Raw genomic sequence first — 18,419 nt, 5'->3', positions numbered from 1 at the left:
CCCACACTTCGTCTGAAACCTGTTAAGGATATTTTTGTATTTGCTGTCTTTCATCCGGGGGCACGCGGTGGGGTAGTTGGTTGAGGATAGCCTCTACCTGTAGACAAACACGGAAAAACGCACACAAACATCCATGCCCTGAGTGGGATTCGAACCCACGATCCCGGCTTCCCAGCGAGCGAAGACAGTGCATGCCTTAGACCGCTCGGCTGCCGTGAACGGTTACACAGATATTTTATCTCTGCCAAAAATGTCATCGGAATACAGAAGAAATGTGTGTGGGTTTGCTATAGTAACGCATTTTACTTGGCTGAAGATCCCCTTGTGCTGCAACTTTGAATCCAGTTGGTAGTGATGAGACAGTCGTGCATTAAGTGGAAGAATACAAGTGCACGGCCGCCATTACCGACTGCTGTTAAGTTAAACGCTCGCAATAAAAGGAGCAGAGGAATGACACTCACCCCCGCCAGTAAGGCGATCTCGCCGGAGTGCAGCAATGATTCGAGGAAATAGGGGATTAGACGTGAAGCAGCGCAAATTTCGCTTCATTGGCAGCCGAAATTAACGTGACGTTCTTAGCCTGGAGCTGTAGGTCGCGCTAAATCGAATGCAGAGTTCGTTTATTGTTTGGAATTTTCTAAAAACCGAAGACATAAATATTATTTTAACTCGCTTTCTTATTTTATTTATTTCTGTCATGTATTTATTCCGGTCTTTTTCCATTACTGCTTCATCTACAGAGGTTCTGAATCGTTTAAAATAGCGCAAAGCTGAATTTAAAGTGGCGCATAGATTGAGTAACGGTGAGTGCATAGAATTGTAGGAGGAAATATGTTAATGAAGATTGCCGTCTTCTGGGTTATGGCGTTGTGTAGATATTGTGTGAACCGACGTTTCGGAGGAAGGTGTCGCCTCAATCTTCAGGGTAGAAAATCCGCGAGCTAGGAACCAACGTGAGTAGATCTGCCATCTGTTCGCTCTGGTTCCTCGCTTGTGGATTTTCTATCATGAAGATGGAGGCGATACATTCCTCCGATACGTCGGTTCACACTACACTACTTCACTATGCTACAAGCCGGAAGGCCGTGGGATCAAATCCCGATGAGGTCATTGGATATTTTCAATTTACCTAATCCTTCAGGCGGCATTATGGCCCTGGAGTCGACTCAGCCTCTAACAGAAATGAGTACCAGGAATCTTCCTGAGGGGTTAAAGGGCGGCCGACTCGTAAAGCTGACAACCTTACCGCCATCTTTGAGCCAATTGTCTAGAAAATGTGGGATCCTCAACATCCCTATGGGCCTCCATGGCCTGTTACATGGATAGCTTTACTTTACTTACTTAGTGGGGTGAGGCAGTCCACTTTGTACTGAGGCCACTACTGCCCTATTGTACTAGCCCCGGATGTTAGATGTTAGTGATTGTGGAGCAGTTGGTGGAATGAGGATTCGCAGGGGAAACCGAAGTACTCGAAGAGAACGTGCCCCAGAGCCACTTTGTCCACCACAAATCCCACCTGACTTCACTTGGGATCGAAACCGGCCCGCCGCCGTGGGAAGCCAGCGGCTAACCGCTTGAGCCATGGCTCGGCGCTACTGCTGTACTTCCTCATGTGACGCGCTTGAGTCTGCTTTCTTATTCCCTTGTAGCACTAAGGACTTGTCCTTGAAGTATCTTATATTTACATCCTCAAGACCCATGTAAAGACAAAGCTGTGGACTTGTATTCGGGAGATGCTGGCTTCGAATTTCGACTGGGTCAAAGGAAATAATGAGCTTTTCGCTCTTTCACCCAGTCCCTTGAGGCAAATGACCGCACAGTACCTCGTTCAGGCCACGACCACTTCCTTCTGCCATCTACCACTGTATTGTTTCAGTACTGAAAGCATTGTTAAATAACCCACACGAGTCTTATGCTGGATCTATCGTGGGGTGTTAATGTCAGCTGAAGATCAGGATGAGCATGCCAGTAATGTTGTGTGTGGATGTAAAGCGTCATCTCTTACTGAGTGCGCTACAGCGTGCTCAGAAAATGTCTGGACCTAAGAAGAATGCTTTAAGTGAACAATTTAGGATAAAGATCTTCGTGATTCATAGAGGTGAACTTGTGTTGCTAGGACATTGAATTGTTGCGGGTTACAATGGGCTGAACGTGTGGCTGGGGGTGTTGCAGATAAGGACTACATGCAGAATTTTGGTGCCGAAACATCTTGGAGGAATTCCACTTGGATTCCCAAGGACTTTGGAGGATAAAAGTAAGATGGATCCTAGGGAGATAGATTGTGAGGCCAGGGGGACGCATGCGTAGTCGACACCCACAACTGATAACTCTAGGGCGGCCTATAAACATGTTCTTAAAAGGCTGAAAAGTAAGTTTATAATCACATTTTCCGGTTGCGCTGCCTTGATAAAAAAAAATCTAGGACTGGCTGCACCTTCCCCTTGGAAATTCCATGGTAGAGCCCGTGGTGTTTGAAACCATCTGAGGATAATTTTAATGCTGGCGGTGTTGAACCTTCTGGTTTTCCTACCACAGTGTTGGTAAGGTCTCCTTGAAAAAACCCTACCACAGCAATTAATAGTTAAAAATACGTACCCACAATTTTCAGCAATAATTGTGAGCATCCATTTATACAATGTGTGACGTAACAGAAATATGTAAACAACATAGAAAGTAGTCAAGATCCCTTCTTCGGCTTCCCGACTAGCCACCAACGGTTTCCATAACCTCAATGGGGAGCTGGAAACTAATTTATAAAAACAATACTAATGAATATATTTTCGTTATCCGTTGTGTTTGATAGGAAAATATTCTGCCCAGAAGTCTGCTGATGAAGCTGATTACTCTTCCATATTCACGAGATTTATGACGAGCCATTTGTCTTGTTTAACGTGTGCAAGTATCTTTAACGTCAGAACAACCCTCTGTTGTAATTCATCGCAGATCCAACATCAACGTGTAGTTGCTTGTTGACTCTACGGTAATAGCGCTGCCATCTGATGATAAAACATTTGACAGTAGTTCTTTGTTTCTCGTTTAGGTGTCACTCATGTCCAGGATTGTGCCATCTCCTGACTGGTTTATTGGAATCGACAGTTTCGATCTGTGTGTGAATGGCAACTGGCTGGACAGCATCACAATCGAGGTGGGTGAGAAGGCATTTATTTTTTGTTTAATGCTATAAATCTGTTAGTACCAGGCACCTTCCATGTGTCAGTGGTTAGGCCTATACCAGTTCTTGTATATCACTCTGTTCTGAAGATGGAGGGAGGACGTTCTTCTGAAACGTCTACCAAACTATACATGTATAACCCGAAGACAGCTCTCATCACAGCCAAAGACGTAGTCTCGTGCCTTTCAGAAAACGCGCGAACGTTAGGAAGTAATTAGCTGAAGTTTGCTCCCACCTGAATGTGTGTGTGTGTGTGTGTGTGTGTGTGTGTGTATATATATATATATATATATATATATATATATATATAGCAGGTCAGTCCACAAGAAAGAAAGAAAGAAAGAAATGTCTGAAGTATTTTAACACAGATGGCATTTAACACTAACAAGTCAAAATTACATTCACGAAGAAATTAAGACTAGATTAATTTCGAGAAATGCTTACTGCTGTTCAGTTGAAAATGTCTTCTTCTCATCTGCTGGCTAAAAACGTGAAGGTTATAATACATCTACACTCTATATCTACCTATTCCTGTTGCTCCCACTTGGAGCACAGGGCATCTGTGAACAGCTTCGTTTCACTTCAGTTTTTTAATCTTAGACAGTCGGTAGGACTCCTTGGACGGGGTAGAAGTCCGATGCAAGGCCACTACATGCACAAACACAGAAAGAACGCAGACAAATATCCATGACTTGAGTGGGATTCTAACCCACGATCCCAGTGTTCCAGCGGGGGAAAACATTTCATGCCTCAGGCGGCGCGGCCACAATGGTCGGCTATATAGTCCTACTCAGAACTATAGTTTTCCTTGTTTAGCACTGTATGAAACTGGTCTCCCACATTGGGGGAAGAAAACAGACCGAGGGTGTTTCTAAAACAGGGTGCACGGGAGAATACTTGGAACAGAGAGGCAGGAAGCAACAGGAGGTTAGTGAATATTTCATGAGGACCCTCACAATACACGTATATACTTCTTGTCGATATCATTGCCGTGTCCAAATCAAGGAGAGTTATACTCGTATGGTCAGGGCACGGGAAGGAAGAGAATGCATACAAAATTCAGGTCGGACAAGCTGAAAGAAAAATTCAGTTTGGAAGCCCTGTGCCTATGCTGCAAGAAAATATTAAAATAGATATTAAATAAATAGGTGAGAGGTAGTGGACTAGATTGATCTGGCTCAGGATAGGGGCCAGTGGAGGGTACTTTTGAACACAGCTTTTTAATTTTCGGTTTCCATAAAATGCAGGGAATATCTTTGCTACCTGAGCAACTGCTAGCTTCTCAAGAAGGACGTGACCCCACGGAGTTGGTTAATTAGTTCCGTCCTTACTCTGAGGCATGTATCACTGTCGGACGGACACAATGTCCTCATTTTGCTGATTTTATAGAGAAAAGTTTATAAAACGTAATATTGTCATGTTTGCGGGGTTTCCATGGCGAATAATAATGAGTTCTGGATTAGATGATTGGATTTACTGGCACTTCTTTACAATTACAATCAATTATGACAGCTGATAGTCAATGACTCGCTCCATTATTTTTTTTAATGCTAGTGGGGTCCCTTGTACTGCGGCCACTTCTGACCTATTGTACCGGCCCCAGATGATAGGTGAGAGTGATTGTGGAGCAATTGGTGGAATGAAGATTGGCAGGGGAAACCGAAGTACTCGGAGAAAACTGCACCAGCGCCACTTTGTCCACCACAAATTCCACATGACCGGACCCGGGATCGAACCCGGGCCGCCGCGGTGGGAAGCCAGCGACTAACCGCTTAAGCTATGGCGCGGCCCGCTCCATTCCTTACTGGACTACGAGTATCTTCTCTTCCACCGTGACGTATTACAAAAGAAGAATTGCTTCCAGCTGAACTGACTGAAGAATATGACTCACCTACGAACGAACACGAGCTCTACACTTTCTGCTCTGCTGAGCGTTCTCACGTGTCCTCCTTTTTATAACTTTGGGAGAACCGAATAGAGACCACCACCTCGAACAGTTAGTTCACACTCCCTTTATTAATACTCGTTGCCACAAGAATCTGTGTTTGAGGGACTTGTTGCCTATGATCGTAAGTTCCACTGTTGACTGCGTAACCTTGAGAATGTGTTTACCGCAACGTTGTCTAGCAATGGTTTATTCCGGCTTTCAGGCGTCATGGCACACTCGTTGTAACGGAAAGGTGTTTTAACAAGCCGTTGTCTAGCAATGGATTTTTCCTTCACAATATCTTTCCACGCAGTAGATGGTAAGTACAGAAACATACATACAGCCCTTTAGAAGAATACGCACTCAATATACTATTATACGGAGAATTCAAGGCGGATTGAAAATCTCATTATTTCATTCTACCTGACCAACAATCCGTAATGATTTTGAAATGGAATAGTATAATGCCTTCCAGGAAGGTAAGTTCGAAAAGAGCTATGTTCTTGTACAGTGTTCAGTTGAGAACAAAGATGAAGTACTCACTACAACAAACTTGTTTTGAATACAGCTTACATTTTTAGCCTCGCATCCAATATCCCATTCGCACTCCAACATTATTTCTATTTGAATTCACACTGGACTAAACCCGAGAACACAGACTGCCTTACACTCACGGGAAGAACTGAACAGCCCCAACTCGCATCTGTGCACGATTGCTACAAGTCTCTCAAGATAAATTATTCGGTGAGTGTGCTCAAGGTTCCCCGACGCCACATTGCGTTAAGTTGCACCTGGAAAAGCAGAATCTTTAGGTACAACGTAATAAAAGAAGCTTGTGTTTATCATTAATATTAGAGGCTGCTGAAGAAGTGTCTTTATGGGTTGGAGGATAACACTGAAAAGGATTTTAAAGAAATGGAATCTGGGAATAAGGAATAGATTAGGCCGGCTCAGGATAGGGCACAGTGATGGGCTGTTGTGAACACTGTAATAGACATTTGAGATCCAGAAAAGGCAGGAAATACCTGTTTACTTCTTACTTATGTTCAATTTTCCTCTCAGTAGCTCAGACAATATAGTGTAGATGATTATTGAATTGAAGAGGACACAGAAGGAAGCTGTCGAGGCCTTCTTTATGTTCTACCCCGTCATTGTCCCAGAGCAGTGTTGTCCAACGTTCTTATGTACTCGGGCACAATTCACTGATGCCTATGGAGGTGCGGGCGCCACCACACACTACTACTACTAGTACTTCTACTACTACTACTACTACTACTACTACTACTACTAATAATAATAATAATAATAATAATAATAATAAACAATAATAATAAAGTTTTTCGAAAATATTTAACAGTACTCAGACGTTCAAAAATGTCTCTTGTCTTACAATTTGAATTAATATTAAAAATCGGCTCAATTACGTGTGGTTACGGAGGGCGCCATAAAAATATAACACGGGCACCGCGTTGGACAGGGCTGTCCTAGAGTATTAGAGGGAACCCACGCAAGAACCTATAAGACTATTTTGTGTTCCGGCCGAAATTCGAAATGGGCATCTTCCGAACACAAGCCAGAAGAGTTATCCCTTGAATAAACTTGCTGTTCAGTGCGGGAATATCTCGAGTTCCTGAATGGCTCTTGGCTTCCCCAGAAAGTCTCTGGTCCATGGAGTTATTTAATAGAATAATACCATGAAGAAACAGTGAAATGTGTGGAAGGTATGAAACATTCTGCCCTTTCATAGCAGGTCCGGTGGGCTGCAGCTGTAGGAACCGTGTTTGGTGGAACCCGTTACGTCCTCACAGGATTGGGCGACATTCACACATTGCTGCGGCACACGCAACCTTCAGCTGCATACGTTGTGTCCCATTCAGCATCTGCATATAACTCTTTCATTTGAAGAAAATTAACAATGCAACAGTGCTTACTAACTGAGCACTGTTGAAACCGTTACCCCAGTCCCCTGCTAAGACCTCAATATCCTATTGAATTACAAGAAACTTACATCCATGCCGATCATAGTAGCCGCGCGGTCTAAGGCATGAAATGTCTTCTCCCGCTCGAACACCAGGATCGTGGGTTCGAATCCCACCCAAAGCATGAATGTTTGCGTTTATTCTGTGTTTGTTTTGTAGGAAGCGGCCTTGCGACTGGCTGATTCCTCCCCCAAGAAGTCTTGCCGACTAAGATTAATAAACTGAAGTGAAACGAAATGCTACATGGATGCCCTATGCTCCGAGTTGGAGCTACAGGAACAAAGATAGATAGAGCAAACATTTCGGACTTGAGGTGGACAGAGTGACAATCAGCAGATTTTCCTCCGAACACTACCGTTTTCCCGTGCCAATCATCAGCCCATAATCCGTTCATGCTCCTCTGTCGCCCAGTGTCAATGCAACGGACCCGCCTGAGTCCGAGGGACCAAGGGGCTAAGTTTCCGTCCTCCTGATTATGGGTGCTCGAACCCGAATCTTAGTAAGGAATTACGAATACCCTGAGGTTTATTTGTGGTTTTACTGAGTCCCTGTAGGCTAATTCCGAGATTGTCCCTTGAAATTGGTCACGATATCATCTCCCGCAGAAGTTGGAAGTCTACCAGATTGCTCCTTTAAATTTGCCACGACATCTTTCGCAGACGTTTGAAATTTACAAAATACAATCCTCTCACAACATTGGACGCTAAACAACCGTCGCGGTCGATACAAAATCGTTAATAATTTATTACTCATTTGTCGTGCTTGAACGAAGTTCAGTTGCTCCAGCAGTTCATTCACCTGCTTTTCTGCTGTTAGCGTGCATATACGGCTGCGGATGGCTGCATGAGACTACGCCATTCCTTCATAAGCGTCACGTTCATACAGGCCTGTGTGTAATGGAGACGCATGTTGCAGGTGGATCCCGTGGATGCTGGAACAGACAATGGATTCACATTCACAGCACCCAACTGGCCGACGGAACCGCAGGGGCTGATCTACAGAGTGACAAGCCACTACCCTGCACACCCTGCCAGTTCATTCTACTACCCCTACATGAAGCGACTACCCCCCATCGCCACCTTTCAGTTTATCAAGGTGAGAGTTTGGTTATAGTTGGGAATGTGTATGGGGTGAGTTCTGTATGATTTATTTCCACGAAACACTGCGCATGTGTCCCCTCTACAAGGTCATTATCTCTCGTTTTCCCTTATAAATATGTTGCTTCATTCTATTTAGTCTTCTTTTTGTCATAAATTTCACTAAGTTACAGGCATGTGACTGAGGTTTACTGCCTCGAGGCGAGTATAAAGTAACGTAGCTAATTAAACACATAATCAAATTACGTTTTAAGCAATACGAATTTATGAACATAATAAAAACTTTGGCTCATATACGACTAATTATTTAGGGACACGGTCTACATGAAGTTCTAAAATTTAATCAGAATTCGAGAAATTTGTCATTTTGTGTTTTGGGGTCCACCTGAAGGACCACATTTTTTGGGACTGAAATATTCACGTTCACCGGGTACCGACCTGTGAATGCCGAATATGAATACAGCTGAAGAAAGCAGTCTTCTGGGATTTGGCACCGTGTATATGTGGTGTTAACCGACGTTTTGGAGGAACGTATCGCTTCCATCTTCAGGGTAGAAGGAGAAATATAAGAAATCCGCAGGCGAAGAGACCGTGAGAACCGGTACAAGCAGTCGGTTAACACCACATATACACGGTACCAAATCCCAGAAGACTGCTTTCTTCATAGTCACCGCCGTGAAAGCCTCAAATCTTACATGAATTCAGCTCTTCGGGCCACTCAGGTGCTAACGAGGCGCACATCCATCCATCCATACATACATACATACACGTACATACATACACGTACATACATGCACACATACATACATACACGTACATACACGCACACATCCATACATACATACATACATACATACATACACACACGTACATACACGCACACATACATACATACGTACATACACGCACGCATACATACATTCATACATACATACATACATACATACATACAGACGACAGCCCAAACCCTCGTTTCGTATTCGAGCGGGGCTGAAAATCTATAAATCCGTCAAAACCTCGAAATCGATTTTCTCATCACCGCAGTGCTTTATTTCTGTGTGTTTATGCTTGTGTGCGCGTGTACACACTAAGTGTATGAGGAATGAAAAAGAAAATGTTTGTATTGTGCACAGCATTGCCATATGAAAAAACCATAATCTAGTAATATTAGAATTGTTTTATAACACTCGTTCCGACGTAGTAATTATCGGGAGAAATTCAGTGACAACTGATCTCTGATTCTGTACTTTGCTGTGTCGCTAGTAGGATTGGCTGCGGGATCGTGGTTTTTTGTCTGCTATAAATACTACTTACATATGCAAATTGTCAAAGAAAGAATGTACAACTTTCCGTACTTGTTTCATATTTTCCAGCCTTATGATGTCGGTAACTGGTCTTTAAAATGTTAGAAGCNTCTGATTCTGTACTTTGCTGTGTCGCTAGTAGGATTGGCTGCGGGACATATGTTTTTGGACATTATCCATCGTCTTGTCCATTTTCTAAAAACCTTCCTGTTTCGTTTAAAAAACACAGCGTTTCGGAGACTGGATTCTGTCCCCGTCCTCAGTTGGGTCTGATAGAGCTAGTCCCTATTGAGCTAGCCCCTATCTCCGGACGGAGTAGGCCTGTTCCTCCGAAGCGTACCGCATGATATCACAACAGCGAGAGCCATTTTATTTTAAACCGAGGGTGAGGCAAGACTGAGTCCACTTGGTACGCCGTCCGGCCGGCCACAATTGTGCCTGTTGTACCAGTCATGACTGGGAAGCTGTTGGTCTAATGAGAATCTGCGAGGGAAACCGAAATACTCGGAGAAGTCCCGGCTCAGTGTCGCTTTGTCCGCTGCAGATCCCACATTATCTGACCCGGGATCGAACACGGACCGCCATGGTGGGAAGCCGGAGGCTAACCACCTGAGCTATGACATGATCTGAGAGCGTTAGTTCCACCAGAGTAATCGGGTCAGGAATCCCGGACTCCAGGTGAGCACATCCCTCTGCTTTCTGCTTATGCCTGTTCACACAGGCCCTAATAACATCAGCTTCACGTGTATGATGAAGCCTTCTGAATAATTGCTGGTGGCCATTTCAATTGGCACGCATATGCTGTCAGCGACTGGAATAACTAAATCATATTACGAATCGTTCGTTCATGCGTGCGTGCGTGCGTGCGTGCGTGCGTGCTTCATTTGATGCCCTTACACGTGTTTCGCTCCCACAGCGATAAACCACTACACTGCTGGACATTAGCGTTAGCAGCGCCATTTGTCGCACGGCAGAAGTAAGATTGAACCTTATTATTGGCTCCGTCCCCACAGTTCGTACTTAAATTTCATATATTGTTTTACAACACGTTTCGACTTTTTATGGCTATCATCAGGTAAAATATTTATATTCATTCTCTACTTTTCTATTACGTCCCCATACATTAGCCAGTGTTTCGAACGCTTCCGTGGTCTAGTGGTCAGAAGTTCCTGATTATACATCCAGAGGTCCCGGGTTCGATTCCCGGTGCTACCAGATTTTCCGAGAAGTAGTGGGTCTTGAACGGGGTCCACTCAGCCTCATGAGGATAATTTAGGTGATTATTCAAGGAAATAGCGGCTACGGTCTATAAAACCGAGATTAACGGTCGTAGACCACGCGACACCCTCTGTCCGCTAAAGTTGGCATTAACTTCGCCGACAAGGCGCGGTCGCTCGGTCGGTATAGTTCGCTTGCGGACTACAGACCACGGATTTTCTGTGTTTAGCCAATGTTTACATTTGGGGAGATCATACGTGTTAATGTCAACGTATAAACTGATAAACTGTATGACAATCTTTAAATTAAAATATTATATATTAATACGAGTATTAAAACATTTATTTTGTGGTCGTTTGCTGTTCTTAAATAATGTTGAATTCTTGGTCAGAATTTATTTCTTCCGCGTCAGCCTATAAAATTATGTGCTAAATTATTAAAATACGAGTATTACGTGTAAATGGATTATATTGCATTTGGTGTTATTAAAGTAATGTTTTTCTGATCACAACAGAAGTTGTCTTTTACGTGATCTTGTGTTGGTTTGTAGGTTACATGTTCCACTTGATATGTGTGCGTTCTGCGTGTTTCATTCTGTTTCCTCTTGTAGTTTGATCTTGTTGCGGAAGATGTCGCATCCGGACGAGTATCTGTGTAAAACACGTGTGACGTCCCCAGATGTAAACATTTGCACCAGCAGGAGAAAATAACAAAAAAGTAGAGAGTGTAAATATTTTACATGACGATGGTCATAAGGAGCCTGAAAATGTTTCAAAATTTCTAACTATATGCAACTGAGCCCTTCTTGAGAAGCCTCCGCTTGTAGAGCCACTCAAGAATTTCCCAAAATTTGATGGAACCCGAAGGTTTATTACGGTGTTCACAAGAGCCCTCCACTTATCCCTGTCCTCAGCCAGATCATTCCAGTCCGTACCACCCCATCTTATTTCTCTAAGATCCATCTCAATATGATCCTCCTACCTATTTCTCGGTCTTCCTAGTGGCCTCTTTCCTTTTGGCTTTCTCACCAGAGCCCTATGTACATCTCCTCATCTCCCCATATTGTAAAATAATATATGAAAATTATACACGAATTTTGATGACGGGGCCAATAATAAATTGTTCATACACAATATTTTACTGAAGTACAGTATTCCTATGATCGAACCTATAATACAATTGTTCTGTATTTTCGGCCCACATCAGTCCCTGAGGACTGGAATAAAATCACGTGTAAGGCTGTCAGACTTGCATTACCTTTGTCCCATAGCCGGTTCATTCACTTCTGTAACATTCACAAAACTTACAGAGCGTCTCGGGCTTTTTGATTTGTCTCATTTTCAGATCCTTGTTTGTGTCTGTGTGTCCTGGTGATGGTGATTAACTGAGAGCTAGGAATACTAACGGGCGATAAACTGTTTTCTTACTGGTGATTTGTATAATCGTCTTTTATTATTCATAATAACTGAATTATTCACTCCAACTGGAATTATATATAGGAAATGCAGATTTTCCACAAACAAACAGATATGTTCCAGGGCTGATATATTCGCAGTAGGATCAGTTTTAATAACGAGGATTCCGGGACAGAACTCATGAAATTTACTTTTCTGTTCTGCGACTTCAAATCCTACAAATCGTGTGATCCTAATGCCACGGTTTGGTAATGCAAATTTATAATCTAGCATTGACATGCAGTTTGGCCCACGGCTTAACATGCTTTAGTTGTGAGCGTATAATCAAGCAGTCAAAACATATTCGAGCCAGAAGTTTTGTATTGCCTGAAACTGTAAATACTCAACAGATTATTATTATTATTATTATTATTATTATTATTATTAGTNGCGGTGGCGGTAGTAGGAATAAGGGAGGCCAAGGCCCGACATCGGGCTGTTGCGCCATAGAAGTAGTAGTAGTAAGTTAGTTTTATGAAAAGCTTATTGCTAAATTACAGATCGTTTCTACATTAAATTTACCAGATGTACCTCAAAATTTCACATCAGATTTATTGTTCACTTGTGTGTAAACATCATATTAGTTTTAAATACTTTTATGATTTATGACGGAACAAAATTTTCACGTCCCTGAATGCGGTAATTCATTAATTATTGTCATGAAACCGCAAGCTAAGTGTACGTGTATTTTACACTGCCGTCCTGTTTCAAATTTCAATATTTTTCGCGAGGGTCAGTCAGTTGGTTCAAATATTAAAAAGGACATACACAAACACACACACACACACACTGACAGCATGATGCTCTCAGAAGCTAAATTTTTTTCTTAAGGGATATAAGGCAACTTGTTGCTCACATTCATGGCTAAAATGAAATGAAACTTGGCTTAATAAATTATCATTGTTTCACACCTAGTAAAGCAATAAATTACTCCCCTGGCGCCGTTAAAATGAAAGAGCTTCAGAACGGAAATTGCTTCACTGTGTAGCCACTGTGCCTTTTTAAGCCTCATTACTGTCTACTTGTTCCACTCAGGGATGTATATAGTTGCTTAAAGGAACATAAATTAATTGTCCCTTCGTCCACAAATGGCCGTCATATTACAGCAGTTCTTACAGCTTTCGGGAAACCTTCCGCCTGGGATCTCAAAACGGGTCTAAGTATATACTTTACATTTATACTGTCACGTCACCAGGGAACGCGGCAAGAAATTGATAGGTTCCGGATTAGACGAAGCTGTTTATTGGATAACGTGTTTACAATTACAATTACAAATACTGTACACTCTGAAATAGCGTCTTGCAGACGATGCGACCTGGCTAGTCCGTCGTCTGTCGTGTTTCGTCTTCTGGTTACTGGCTGAGCTGGTTCCTTCTCTGATCTCAGCTCTGCTCCATTCACCTCTGATCTGACCTGTTCTCCAAGTCCAAGTTACATTGCGACTGACGGTCAGTCAGTCAGTAAGTCTTGGTGTCGAGCCCCATATGGGGCTCATGACCAGATATTTATTACTGTTTGGCATTTACGGTCTTGTTTTTGTGGGGCGCCCTCTTCGACGAGAGGACGGGTCTGCCTTTTGTATATGCTGCTGGCCCTTGCCAGTGCAGTCTTTCTCGGGTCCGAGTCTCTTGGGGGACTCGCGACCATATTTTACTGTCTCAGATTTGAGACCTGTTCTCAATTCTCCTTTGGTCTCTTATCTTCTGCAGCCGGACGGACTAGAAAACACCTTCTTGAAGGGTTCCGTTTCACGTGTTAGCTAGTGTATTCGTTACCGCGGGAAGCGCCCTAACTCTGCCTTTCATTTCCGTGGTTTTCTTTAATGTATGCGCTGTCTCGGAAACGTGTTTTAACAAGCCGTTGTCTAGTAATGGACACCCGCTCTGACTCAAGATTTTCCGGCTTTTAGGTAGCGCGCCATAATACTTAAGTTTTTCAATCGCATATGAGAGGACGTCCTTCAGCGGCTGAAGTTTAGGCAGATGATAATTAAACTTTCTGTTATTAGGCCCTTTAGAGCCATCACGATATAAACCATTGTGCGTTATGGTGGGGCAGTTCAATCCACTTAAGATTTTCTCTACAATCCGTTTTTAATATTATCCATATTTAGGAGGTTGATGTCACAGTGACGCAGTAACCTTTTATTAGAGAGGCAACAATTTTGAATCACGGTCGGGCTACCACGTCTTTCCACACTCTTCTCTATTTAAAATTATCCATCTTCCGAACTTATTCCGCGCCCATTATCGCATGCGCTTTAGAAGACTCCGTCAGCTAGTCAAATAACCAAGTAATAGCCATCCATCTGCAACGGGATTTCCCAAATAGTACCTGCCCGTAAGATTTCCCAATTCATGTTTTCAATTTACGCCATGATACGTGTCGAGCTAGGAATCGAAATAGCTCAGGTGGTATAGCGACTAGACTGCGGGCTCCACGGTTCGATTCTTGGCAAGAGAAAGAGATTCTTTCTTTGTTTCAGAACGTCCGTATGGGCTCTGGGGCACGCCATTCTTCTATATAATGGGTATCAGGGGCTGTTTCCTCGTTGGTAAATCGGCAGGAGCGTGAAGCTGAACACTTGCCTCCATTTAGCGCCGAAGTTAAGAATAGTGCTTGATTGGTTGAATGATAGATCGCTTGATGTTGACAAGGCTACGAAAAGAGTAGGCTGGATTGTCTTATTCAAGTCTGCTAATACTGTTCTGGCTCACGCGCCGGTAAAACAGTAGCGGATTTTAGGCGATCGATAACTTGCCTCATATTTTGATAAACAAATTTATACAAAGTTCTGTAAGCATTTTCTCCCGGTTGAAACTGCAAGCTGAAAGAAGGACCTACAGAAATATGCAATCACTCATTTCGAAAATTATTCCCTGATATCAGAATAGTAAAGGTTAACATATCAGACCTAACAAAAGCATCGAAACTAAGCTACATATTATTTTTGAGTATCTATACTTACGACACATACTCGTAAATGTCTATAGCTTGCCAAGAACGAGCCAGCAACCTTTTCCTTCAGTACATTATTTCTAGTCTTTGAATGTTAACAGTAATTTGCCGCGGACATAAGCGCTGTATTTACCCCTGTATATGCTTGTAAGTTTTTCTGCATTAATAAAAATGTCTTCATATACTATTTAAATCGCCTATTGTTATATAGTCTCTGAACTTTATACTCTTTTTTAAATAATTTCAATCTGAATTTTATTGGTAGTTTCTGAATGAATTTATTTCGAATTTTTATATTATATGTGATTTCTGAATTAATATTTCCATTTCATCCTTTGATTCCAAAGGACCATGAGATATGTTCCAGCAAAATAGTGTCTACAATCCGAGAGCACAAATCTAAAATTTAAAAGCTAAAACAAACCGATAGCCTCCTGTACCCTCTGGGTAGGCAGGTGGTTGGGCCCCAGAACCGGTCTGGACGACATGGAGAAGAGAAAATTTTTGCCCCTACCGGGACTCGAACTCCGACCTCTCAGTGATCCAGCCCGTAGCCAGTTGCTATACCGACTGCGCTATAATATATGATTACTTAAATTCACGTCTCCATGAAGACCGTAAGGTATACTTGGGCAAACTCTCCATTTATAACCTGCCCCTCCTATTAATTTCAAGCGTGTTCAGGCAAGACATGACGGATGGTGCCGTAAGTACACCGTATGTAATGTTGTTAGTCACCTCGCTACTGCAGAAACCTGTCGCCAACCGTGGAAGTTGCTTTCACTTTGAACAGTTGAACTGGTAAAGCCGCGGCTGGTAATGCCAGTTCCTTGCCGAAGACTAGGGGGTAGAAGAAGCGCCGCGGCTGGTAATGCCCAAAAACTTGATTAACTTGTCTTTACCTTCGTGAAACACGAAAGTGCATAATGTAAGATACGAGTAATAGAACGAGTTACTGCAGTGGAAACTTCGGTTTCCCCTGCCAATCTTCATTCCACCAATTGCTCCACAGTCACCCTCACCTATCATCTGGGACTGGTGCAGTAGCCCAGAAGTGGCCGCAGTACAAGGGACTTAGTCCCAGCCCATTAGCAATAATAAAGAATAAAACAGTAATACTGCAGTGGAACTGTTGGCAGCATAAAACTGTTGCATCAGATCTGGATCTCTCCGTGCGTGAATACATAAATAATAAAAGAACACGAATATAGCAGAGCTCCGCGGCTGCCGAAACCTGATGCGACTGTAAAGGCACAGGTTCTTGAAATCGGCGTTTAACGAAATTGCAAACAGACAGGAATTCTCGTACCAGGTAATAAACGGGGAGGCATTGAATGTGATTTCAAATTCCGCTGTTAATGTCTGTCTTCATCTTCTGAGTATATGGCAACGTGCTAACCTGTCCAGCGAGACTGTAAAGAAGTTCGCTGGTACAGTAGAGTCAGTACATTTTGGGCATCAGTTTGCTTTGTTAATGTCATGTGTATTCTCCAGTGAGTAAAATCTTCGTAACTTGGGATTACAGGGTGTCTGCACTTTACCCATTGCCCGGTACTCTGAGGAACGCTAAAGAACGCGACGTTTCGGAAACTGGATCTGCCTCCCTCCTCAGATAAGGAAGCAGGAAATATCTACTTTGTTGGATCCGTTAGAAATAAGTAATCCCAAACAGCCAAATTAATACCACGAACATGTGCATGCTTAGCAGGTTAAATGACCTTTCGTGTCTTGACAGAGATGTTACTCAGATCGAAAGAAAATAGGTTCTGCTACTAAGACCCATTAGAATTTTCAGCATGATTACAGAAATTTGTACTATATCCATGTTTCTGATATACGGAGCGTTCAAATATATATTTATAACACTACATTCTCTTTATATGGACGTCAGATATATTTTCTCGCCATAACGAAATAACACAATTGAGAGTTCCAGTGAGAGCAGAAAGATAGTAAGAATATTTGGGCCGCAGAGAGCGGAAGAGAGAACGTGAGGACAGAGTTACATAATATTGATCTTTATGACTGTACACTTCGCTAATAATTGTTGATAAAATGGCGGAGAGTGGGATAGGCAGTACAGTAGCACGCATGGCAGATATGTTAAATGTGTATAAAATTGTAGTCAGAAAATATGAAAACAAAATCACTTTGGAGATCTAGATAAGCAGTATACTGAAATGGGCTTTAAAGAAAGTGTGGACTGGTTCAAGTAGTTTGGGCTCATTGACTCAGTCTTGTAAAGACGAAAATGAACATCCGGTTCCCATAAAAAGCAGGGAATTCTTTGGTCATTTGACAGAATATTGTCTTCTCTGGGACTCTGTTCCTTCAAATTAGTTTGTTGGTTTTGATCTCAGTTCTTTTTTAAAGTTACTTTTATGCTTCCCCATTTTGGGGATGCCAGGCATGAGAGAGCTGTCGTAGAAGGAAGGCACCTCAACATCCAAGGATCGCCAAGAACCACTTCAAGATTGCCCCTCAGCAATGTCTACATAATTGATTATTCCCCGACGAAGTAGTGGCTATGAACCACGTGAGCGGACGAACTAGCACAGGCAACTTCGGGACCCTTCACTGCCTAATCACAAATCGTAAATAAATATACAAACATTTTTTTTTCCCTTGGCACTACAGCCCCAGTGGGCCTAGGCCTACCTCCATGAACTCCGTTCACTTCGGTTTTTCTAGATCTTACACATACGGTATGACTCCTTGGGCGGGTGATCAGCTCGTCGCAAGGCCTCTATCTGTACACAAACAGAGAAAAACGCACACAAACATCCATGCCCTGAGTGGGATTCGAACCCACGATCCCGGCTTCCGAGCGAGCGAAGACAGTGCATGCTTTAGACCGCTCGGCTACCGTGACCGACTAAATATACAAACATACACATTATAAATTTCTTGATACATTCTTGGATCTTACCATCGGAGTGAGAATTAACTTTCACACAAATATGTAACAAAAAATTATGTTTATATACAGACTGTTTAGTTATCTGTGATGTGAATGCTGTACAGCTTCGCAAACAGTAGCGGAGATTTTGTCGCGAAATGAATGAAATTTTTTGCTGATCAGTGTAACCTTATTTTACAGAATAGCTTCGATATACCTGACTTTTACTTCCAACAGGGATCACGCCCTTCAAGGCAGGACTGTCACTTAATTCATGAACTTGATTGTGAAGTAACGCATTCAGATAGCTTCATATAGCCACGTGAATGAAACACAAGGGATCCGAGCGGATCTCATAGAGCCTATTGTCCAGTTAACTTTTACTCCTCTACGTCTCTACTCTCGTCGTTG

General features: G+C 42.7%; 1 protein-coding gene across 1 annotated transcript in view; it reads left to right on the top strand.

The window, feature by feature from the left end:
- The window catches only part of LOC111869872 (spondin-2), a 391,543-nt gene that overhangs the window by 355,725 nt on the left and 17,399 nt on the right, over window positions 1–18,419 (top strand). Inside the window, exons 3-4 of the mRNA XM_023861711.2 lie at window positions 3,041–3,145; window positions 7,994–8,173. Coding sequence (XP_023717479.1) covers window positions 3,041–3,145; window positions 7,994–8,173 — 285 coding nt within the window. The remainder of the gene's footprint in view (window positions 1–3,040; window positions 3,146–7,993; window positions 8,174–18,419) is intronic.

This window comes from Cryptotermes secundus, unplaced genomic scaffold, assembly GCF_002891405.2.
Source record: "Cryptotermes secundus unplaced genomic scaffold, Csec_1.0 scaffold439, whole genome shotgun sequence".
Taxonomy (NCBI): domain Eukaryota; kingdom Metazoa; phylum Arthropoda; class Insecta; order Blattodea; family Kalotermitidae; genus Cryptotermes; species Cryptotermes secundus.
The sequence above is the reverse complement of the archived record's forward strand: the minus strand, read 5'-3'. Positions and strand labels throughout refer to the sequence as shown.